This window comes from Lindgomyces ingoldianus, assembly GCF_010093535.1.
Source record: "Lindgomyces ingoldianus strain ATCC 200398 unplaced genomic scaffold BDR25scaffold_17, whole genome shotgun sequence".
Lineage (NCBI taxonomy): Eukaryota > Fungi > Ascomycota > Dothideomycetes > Pleosporales > Lindgomycetaceae > Lindgomyces > Lindgomyces ingoldianus.
Window position 1 is genome coordinate 779720 of NW_022985178.1, and position 10263 is coordinate 789982.

General features: G+C 31.9%; 1 protein-coding gene across 1 annotated transcript; it reads right to left on the bottom strand.

The window, feature by feature from the left end:
• Positions 1-3017: 3017 nt before the first annotated feature.
• Positions 3018-4347, bottom strand: BDR25DRAFT_303945 (uncharacterized protein). The gene is made up of 2 exons (XM_033690109.1): positions 3258-4347; positions 3018-3185 (listed from the first exon to the last, which is right to left on the bottom strand). The coding sequence occupies exons 1-2, from the start codon at positions 4337-4339 to the stop codon at positions 3134-3136; spliced, it is 1134 nt and encodes a 377-aa protein (XP_033547320.1). The 5' UTR covers positions 4340-4347; the 3' UTR covers positions 3018-3133.
• Between the last annotated feature and the right edge of the window lie 5916 nt (positions 4348-10263).

Consider the following 10263-nt stretch of genomic DNA (forward strand, 5'->3'; position numbering starts at 1 on the left):
TAGCTATATTAGCTATAAATGCTATCTAAGGGGAAATTCCTTGCGCATATAGCTTAAGTATAGTCTTAATAATTACCTGCTTTTTTTTATTGCCTAGCTTTTATAATTTAGCTATAGAATTAGCTTATAAAAGTTATCTAGCGCTATAGTTATTTATTATTTTTTTTATAAGACTTTGCATATAGCTACAGTATATTTCTTTAAAAGTTTTATATTTTATTTAAAAGCTTAGAGTGTAAGCTGTATCTAATGTTCTTTTAGCGCGTTTAAGTAGTGTTGTGGGGAATGCATTAGTGTAGAAAGAGTAGTTTAGTAGGGTCTTAGCAAAAGTAAGCAACTCAGGTGTGTGAGTAACTTGCCTGTGAAGTACGTTAATACTTTTTAGTAAAACTAAATTGTAATAACTTAGCAAAGCTTATAATTACCTAATAATAGTGTTAAAATAGTAAAGAAAAAGAACTATATTTTACACTACAATATTTAAATAGCTTAACGCTACTTGCAACACAATTAATATATACTTTAGTTTATTGTAATTTGCTACAAATTTTCTCTATTCCCTCTCTAACATCGCTAGCTAATCTCTAGCTAATATCTTTAAACACTAGCCTATTATATAAATTCTTAGTTACTATACAACTAGCTATAATAAAGCACCTCTTACAACTAGTAGCTAAGATAGTAAGAAAATTAAAAGTAATTTTAAAAAGAATAAAATAAAATATTTTATCTCTAGCAATTAACTAAAATACTATACAAAAAACTATTCTACTATAGTATATAAAATAACTTCTATAACAAGCCTACTACGTATCTAGCAGCTGTTTATATATACTATAGTAGCTATACACTAATAGAAAAAAGTTTCTTTATTAATATTAACTTTATACTCTTTTAATAGATGCTAAATAATATAGTTATAGCTATCTTCTAGCTTTACAAGGCTTTAAAAGCTTTAATTATAACACTAATAGTAAAGCGAAAGTAGATTGCTTTACTTTACTTTTTTTAAAAGAGTTAAATATACACTATTAGCTTACACTTTTAATAATATATTATTATTATCTAGTTATTAAGTTAGATAGCTTATTTTAACTTTTCTTAGCATGTATATTACTATCTATAAAGGCTACTTTAGCTTTAGAGTAATTTATTTTACTAATTATTTTATTATATAAACCTTATTATCTCTTTCTACTACTTTAATGTTAACATGTTTTATAAGCGAGTAGACTACTTAAGTAAGTAGGCTAGCAAACTCTACTAAAACGCCTATGCTGTAATTTAGCGCAACATTATAATAATTATTTATACTATATACAGTAGTATACAATTTTTAGATGTGTTACTATAATCTAAGTTATCTATTTTTAATATATAAGTGTAGGTATTATTGTTAGATATGCGCACCTACTGTTAAGACAGGAGGAACGCTGGACGAAAGCTGCTACATAGTACGAGCAATAAGCTCGAACAGTATGTTGCTGCAAATTGCAGCATTTTGCAACAAATTGCAGCATGTTGCAGCAAATTGCAGCATGTTGCAGCATTTTGCAATATTCTGCAACAAATTGCAGCATGTTGCAGCATTTTGCAACAAATTGCAGCATGTTGCAGCGTTTTGCAACAAATTGCAGCATGTTGCAGCATTCTGCAACAAATTGCAGCATGTTGCAAGCTGGTCGCGCATAGGGCTAGTGTGCGAGGGACTCGGACCGGAAAAACAAAAGCCGAGCAACACGAGCAGAGCAGAGAAAGGATCGATAAATCAATACAATCAATCATCATCCCATACATCATATCCAAAACCCATCATTCATCTCAGGAAGCCCAGAAACAGTGCTTCAATCTGACATTATAAAGCAAGCGTTAGAAAGACTAGATTACATTAACTATAAATTATAGAAGTAGTAATTTATATTAACTATATACTTAAGATCTCTTAGCGTGCTTTATAGTTTCTTACTAAGATAAAGCATCTCTGTTTTAGTGTGCTAAGATAGATTAGGTATCTATGTTATAATAGACCTTATAGCTAAGGTCTTCTTCCTGTTCTTCTACTGGTTCGCTTAGTTCCTCGGGTCCTAGCCAATTGAGGAGCTCTGCTACTTCCAGTGTATTGCTATTCGTAACATATAAATTGTACAAGTTGTTCTTTTTACTCTCCTGTAGTAGGGAATAAAATATGAAAAATACTATAGCTAACGTTATGAAATAAGAATTAAATTTTAGGTTAATATATAAATATAGATTTCCAAGGTCTCTCTTAAACTCAGGGGGCTATAGAAAATAAGAAGAGAAACACAACAATATCCCTCGCCTCACTCTAATATGGGGAAGTACTGACTACAAGAAAGCATTTTATACATGTCCTCAGAAAGATTTGCAAGAGGTATGAAAACCTTCCACTAAGGTATAAAGCCATCAGGAAGTGTACAGAAAGGTATAAGAAATCAGAAACACGATTGCTAGAACAAGGTTGTATGCTGAAGCTATAATCCAACAACCTGAGGTTGACTATGCACCCGCGCTTGATAACCATCCTAATCCGCCCCCAAAGACATACCAATTTGGGATGAATACGATTGGTGAGCGCAGAAAAAGCTAATGATTTCAAGCAGGAGAGGGAAGAATAATGGCATCGCAAGAGATTCATTAGAGGAGGAATCATTTCCATAGCCTGGCAGGATCTAGCGATCATTTTGTTTTTCTCTAAAATACTGCCTGTGATTATAAGTGGGGCGGAAGATTAAAAGGCGCAGCGGCGCTCCTGAGATAAGCGACGTGCTGCAGACCCACCTCGACCCGCGAAGGGATAAAAGTAAACACGGTCGCTTAACCTAAAAGTAGCGAGAACGCGTCGTTTGGGAGGAACAATCAGGGGATTTGGGTGAAGTGAATGAGCAGAATTAACTAAGATGAAGAGAAGATAATATCGGCATCAGCGAGCGTCTCTTCAATTAGCTAAAATAAGAAGATTTGCAAATTGAACAGCATAAATAGCTCTGCCCATCTGATTACAATTACAAGGCGCTAACACCGAAACCCGGATCGACGCATATTACCTGAGGTTTCTCTCATACCTATCCCCCTACTTATCTCGCTAACTCCAAAACCAGGCTTCTCAATTCTCCTAGGCCTTCGTCACCGTTTTCGTCACCGTCGACGTTTGGTATTTTGTGGCTCTATAAGAAAAGCAGTAAAGGTTAGCCAGTGTCTGAAAAAGCAATCAGGCATAGTCCAGGATCTAAACTTACGAGATCGTTGCGGTGATAATGCTCGTTGCCTTGATCGTTTGAGTAGCTGTCTTCGTAACCATCGTCGTGCTGCGGATCACTGTTGTGATTGTACCAGTAACTGTTGTAGAGATGGTGGAGGTAGAAGGCACCGTCTGGGTGGACTTTTCCACGCGAGTTTCGGTAGTAGGGATTGTTGAAGTAGAGAATACGGTTGAAGTGGTGGTCTCTGAGTGAGTTTCTGTAGTGGGGATTGTTGAAGTAGAGAATACGGTTGAAGTGGCGGTCTCTGAGTGAGTTTCGGTGGTGGGAATAGTTGAAGTATAGAATACCGTCGAAGTTGAAGTCTCTGAATGTGTTTCAGTGAGGGGAATTGTCGAGGTGGAAGACACAGTTGAGGTAGTGGTCTCTGAATGTGTTTCAGTGAGGGGAATTGTCGAGGTGGAAAACACAGTTGAGGTAGTGGTCTCTGAATGTGTTTCAGTCAGAGGGATGGTTGAAGTGGACGAGACTATTGAGGTAGTGGTCTCGGAATGGGTTTCAGTCAATGGGATTGTTGAAGTAGAAAATACTGTTGAGGTAGTGGTCTCTGAATGGGTTTCAGTAAGGGGGATGGTTGAGGTTGAAGATACGATTGAGGTTGTGGTCTCTGAATGTGTTTCAGTGATGGGTATTGTCGTGAAAATTGTTGATATGGAGGAGACGGTGGAAGTGTACGTCTCTGAATGTGTCTCTGTTGTTGGAATGATTGAAGTTGAAGAGACCGTTGCGGTGGCAGTTTCCGTCCTGGAGATTGTACTGTACGCAGTAGAGGTAATCGGTATCGTGGTCGTCGTGAACACGGTCGAGGTGGAAGTTGTACGTCCGACTGAAGTCGATGTTATAACGGAAGTGGTAGTGGTTGCAATTATCGTAGGAACCGTTGTCAACACAGTTGAAGTGGAAATGGTACGGGCAACCGCAGTTGATGTTACGACGGAAGTCGAAGTACACACAGCACGCTTTACAAGTCTGGCGGGTTCGCGATCATCAGGATCTTGACTCCAAGGCATTGCAAGGGACTGGGTAGCCCAAAGGCCGAAAAGGAGTGTAGAGAACTTCATGCTAGTTTTGTGAAATGAGTGACTGAACGACCAGGGTAAAAGTAGAGAGTGAGTGAGTTAATTGAGAAATTGAAGGGAAACTCATCTTCGAAGGCGGTGGTGCCTCTTTCTACCTTTTTGCTATCCAATCTCATCGTGCTGGGCACAAATAGACTATTCGGTAACCCTAACGCCATAGTCGCTTCACAAAAGCTGCTGTTCTTTTGCAGTATGATGAGTCTCCCAAAAGGAAACAAAGAGAACGGCATTCATGAGGTGCCGAAAGCAGATGGTGGAAGCGGGAGATTGGCCGATGTCTTGGTGCTCTCGGTTAGGAACCAATCATAGCCGAACTGTTTCAAACCGAGTACCGTATTTTATCAGCTGACGCTCGGCCCCACCTAACGCACACCCCACCACTGTCACGATTGTGCACGAGTAAGGTTATAGAGCTTCACAGAGGTCTAGTTTAATTACTACGTAAGGTATTATAGTAAGTATAAGACGTTGTGTAAGAAATAAGAAGGTTTAAAAAGAAATTAGTAATTAAATACTTAGCTTAAAAGTCTAAGCACTTTAAGTATAAATTAAGCTTATTTTAGGTTTAGTTAGTGTTAAGGCAGTTTATACTTAAGTTTATATCTATGTTATGTTATGTTTATGTTAGACGTGCACTAATAATACTTTAGTACATGTCTAATATAGTTATGTCTAGGATCTAGAGAGAATACTATAATAGTACCCCCCTTCTTATTAAAAAAGAAATTTTTTATATTAGTAGTTCTAGCATTAAGTTATCTTTATTAGAGTATAAGTTTAGTTTAGATAAGTATTAAGCATAAAATTAGGTTACTATAAAGTTCTTTTATAAAGCTTCTGCAGGTTTCTATAACAGTTTATTATATTTAGTCTATTTTATAAAGTATTTATAGATATGTTTTTTTTATTAAACTAGATCTATTTAATATCTTTTATAATGTATTCTAGTTTATTATTTATAATAATAAGTTTAGGTAGTAAGTTTAGCTATCTAAGTAAATAGTTAGATTTAAAAGCTACTTAGCGCAGTAATAATACATAAAACATAGAGTGTATCTTTATGCTATTAAGTAGGATTAATTAGTAAGCATGTAATAAAACTATATAAGCTACTATAAAAAAGCTAAAGTTTTTTTAATTAAGTTTTTTTAATTAAGTTTTTTTAATTATTAGTTTATTTAAATATTTCTAGTGTCTAGCTAGACCTTTTTGCTAGCTATATATATAAAGGCAAAGGTTTAAAATTAGTTTATATACTTTTATTAAAAAGCTTAAGCTTATGTAAGCTTTTTATAAATGTATTTAAATATATTTTAAATTTTATTAATAAGTTTATTTACATTTATTACTTATATAAATTAATAAGTTAGTTAGAGGTATTTAAAAGTAGTTTAAATCTTATTTAAAAGTAGTATTTATAGTTTACTTAAAATAAGGATACTTATGTTAATTTAGATGTTATGTTATTAGCTTTAAACTATGCTATAGCTAACTATTTTACTTAGTTATCTTACTAGTAGTTTATGTACACTTATAGAACTTATTTTATTATAGTATTTATATTCTTAGTCTAGCTATTAGTCTCTAAGTAAAAAGCTATAGATAGATAAAGGATAATTTAGAGCTATTTATAAAGTTTGTTCTAAAAGGCTAAGACAAACTGTGTACCTCTATCTAATATAATTATATTAGGTAGGCTATAGTAAACTTATATGTATTAGTAGAATAACTAGGCTATATTAAAGGCAGTTATAAAAGAATATAGTATTAAGTGTTAATACTTAGTTAAGTAATTAATAACTACTATAATATTTATATACCTTTTAGATAAAAGTAAGTCTATAATAAAATTAATTAATATGTCTTTTTAAGCTTATTTAGAAATTAGAAGTAGTTTAAGTAAGCTATTATACTTTTTTTAAAAAGCTTTTACTTTATAGTAAGTATAGCAACATAATACATATTAGCGTATAGTATAGAACATGCAGGGCTAGTAGTACTCTCTTTATAGTAGGTTAAGAGTCTTTCCTTTACCTAAGTGTTTTTTAATAAGTAAGTTATGTATAATTTAAAGTAGTTTAATTCTTAGTTTATTAAAATTAAAAATTATAAGTTAGTTATAGTAATATAGCTTACTATTTTAGTTTTTATAGTTAGCTAGTGTTACTTTTTTTAACTAACTAGTGCTGTTTTAGAGTAAGTTTAAAGTTTCTTAAATAAATTTATTATTTAAATACTTATTAGTAATAATTTAATTAATTATTTAATTTATTTTATTTAAGTTAAGGTCTAAAAATAGCTTAAGTTAAAGTAAAGTTTAGTATTAAGCTTTTTATACTTCTTTTTAAGTAAAGACATTTTAGGATTACTTTATAAAAGCATTTAGTTTCCTTTTATTTTAACTAAAATAATAAGTAATCTTAAAATTAAAATAAAATAGGTATTTAAACTAATAAGCTTATTAGTAGCTAAGTTATTTTATAGTTATAAAGTACTATAAGTTCTTATAGTTAGATAGAACCTGTAACGGCGCAGGCAAGACAATGGGTCCGAATGCGGTATGAATCCACTTAGAGGCATATGGGAGTGTGTGGGGACTTAGAGACCTGGGAATACTAATGACACCTATAGGCCTTGTACGTAGGATATTAGAAAACTACTAAGCTAGCTACAGGGGCAAAGTGCAACTAAATACATAAGGGAATAGGGGTAACAGCAGGGGGCTAGGCAGAGTTGAGTCAGGGTCGAGCCAGGGTCGGAGCCGATACGGAGACCCTTCGGATAGGTTCTGGGGCGACCTGAGATGGAACAATTTATGAGAATTGTTACACTACCCCCCCCTCTATAGACTAATAGTCCCTATTAGTAGTAGTTATAGTACAAAGTATTACTGTTATATCCTTTACATCCTTAAAACAAAACTAGTCTAATTTAGCTAAGTGTTCTTACTAAGTATTTCTTTACACTACTAGCAGTGTTCTTAGAGTTGTAATACTTTTATGTATAACTATAAATTTACTCCTTACTTCTATACCTTATTGTCTGCTAAGTAATTTATGCCTTCTATACTAGCTTTAAAAGCCTTAATCTACTTATATAAGGCCCTTAGAGGTCCTAGCTAATTTAGATGCTTATTATAAAAGGCCTTTAGTTTATAGGGAGAACCTATAAAATTTAAAGCCTTGTACTAAACTAGATTAAAGTTATGTTCTACTTATTTTACCTAGTACTTAAGCGTTTTCTAGTAAAGCTTACTAGTAAGTATTTCCTTTACTTCCTACTCCTCTACTCTATTAATAGTAATTCTAGGGGGTTTTAGAGGTTCTTGTTCTAGAAGTAGATTCTAAGAGTCTTTACAAAGCATGTTTAGTGCAAAAACATTATGTATTTTTAACCCTAAAGGTAGCTTTAGGCAGTATAAGTTACTAACTTGCTTAAGTACCTTAAAAGGACTTTTTTATTAATTAAATAGTTTTTAGCTAGGTCTCTAGACAGCTAGGTTCTCTATGCTTAGGTAGACTATGTTGCTAACCTTCTAGTTAACTAGCTAGCAGTAGCAGTTAACTATAGTTTACATCTAATCCTAGGCCTTTTCTATATAGGTCTTTGCTAGCTCCTAGGCTGCGTGCATGTAGGTTGCTAATGCTAGGGCATTCTTCTAATTTAACTTATCTATAGCTGTAATAGAATCTGTAGAATGTTTCTAGTCCTAGCTTTAACATAGTTTAGAGCTGTATAAAACTTAATATAAAAACATTTTAATTATTACATAAAGTAAGGTTATCTAAGCCTAATTAATTAGGGGTAGTAAGAAACTCTAGTTATCTTAGTAAAAAAATATAAAAAGCCTTAGTCTTTAATTAATATACTTATTTATAATCTCTATTTAGCTATCTGTTTCCTTATAATAAGTAGTAAAGAGCTTAACTTTTATGCCTAAAATTTAATAGAATTTAGACTAGAAACTAGATATAAACTAAGGTCCTTAATTAAAAATAATAGTTTTAGGTGTGTAGCTAAAATAGTACACCTATTAAATAAATAAAGTAGCTATTTCCTAGGCGTTAATTATTTTATAGTAGGAGATAGAAATAGCTTATTTAGACAGGTAATTAATTATAACTATAATCTAATTATATCTAGACTTGTCTTTAAGAAACTCCTTAAAGTTAATGCATAGGTGCTGCATTAGTTAAGTAAGAATTAGTAGGGGGTAGATAAAGCTTAGAGTTTAAGTCTATTTTAAATAAGCCTTATAACAGGGAAGGTAATTCTGTACATATTATTTATAAGTAGCCTTTATACCCTTCTAGTAGTACTTTTAGGCTAGTAACTAATAGGTCTTAGTAGCACTTAGGTGTGCTAAGGATACTTAGTTATAAACTTTTTAGATAAGTTAAGTACACAGCAACAAGTCTGCTAGCACACACAAGCAGTTAGCATAAAGAAGTAGTCTGTTTTCTATCTAATAATAGTAAAGTAAGAGTTTTTGCTTTTGCGTAAAAAAGGCTTAATTCTTTTAAAGTAATATATTAATTAATTTTAGAGAATCTAGAGACATAACCTAGTCTAGTCTTTTTATAACATTTAGTGTAGCTGCTTAAGTTGTTGTTTAAGTAATATAGTACTAGGCTAGTTTAGAGTTAATTTAGAGGTGCAGTTAGTGTAGTTCTAGTAAGACTTTTAACTTATTATTAGTTTAAGCTACTCTTAAATTTTCTATGTCTTGTTTGCAATAACTAAGAATGTCTGCCCTAGTGTTGTTTTTACTAAAGGTGTACTTAATTTAGAAGTAATACTAAGCTAACTTTTTAGCCTAACAGACCTAATAAGCATTTAGCACTTTTATTATTATAAAGTACTCTAATAAATAATAATTAGTATATACTAGAGTGCTTATTACTATAAATATAAGCTTAGCCTTTTATTATTTAAATGCAGTAATAATTGCAAATAGCTTCTTATTATGTATCTTCTAGTTTAGCTCTAAACTAGATAGGACCTTACTATAGAATAATATAGGGCACTAATTTCTATCTGCTTGTTTTTAAGAAAGGACTCCTGCTACTACCTTATTAAAAGCGTTAGTTTTAATTTTAGTTTACAACATAAAGTTAAAATAGCAGAGTGTAGGTATACTTAGTAGTGTAGACTTTAGCTTTTTAAAAGCTACATTACACTCTAAAGTTTATTTAAAAGGGGTAGTAGAGCTCTAAAGCGTAATAATTAGTTTTACTATATAAAAGAATTTTAAAACAAATTACTAATAAAATTTAGTAAAGCCTAAAAAGGATTTTACACCTATTATAGTAGTAAGCGCCTGCTAGTTGCGTAGCACTTTTACTTTCTCTAGGTTAACCTTTAGTCCTTTGTTTAAAAGTATATAGCTAAGATACTTTATTTAAGTAACATAAAATTTACTTTTTTTAATCTTTACTTATAATCCTGCTTACTAGAGCCTTTCTAAGACTTTTTTAATATAAAGGATATAAGTTGCCTTGTCTTTAGAGTAGATAAGAATGTTATTAAGATAAGTAATATAGAAATTATTTAGATAGTTAATTAATATATTATTTATATAGCGCTAGTAAGTTGCTAGACTATTGCATAATCTAAAAGGCAGAACTTTACACTTATAGGTTTTATATTATGTCTAAAAAGTAGTACACTTTTTAAAGCTTAGATCTATCCTAATTTTATTAAAGGCTGTGTAAATATTAAACTTAGTAAAGATTGCTACCTTAGTAGGTCTTAACAGAAGTTTGTTTATGCACAGTATTAGATACACATTCTTACAGGTAAAAGTGTTAAGTTTGCAGTAATTAATGCAGATATGTAAGTCACTATTTAGTTTCTGTACATAAAGAATAAAAGATGTAAAAGGGCTCTAACTTTACTTAATAAAG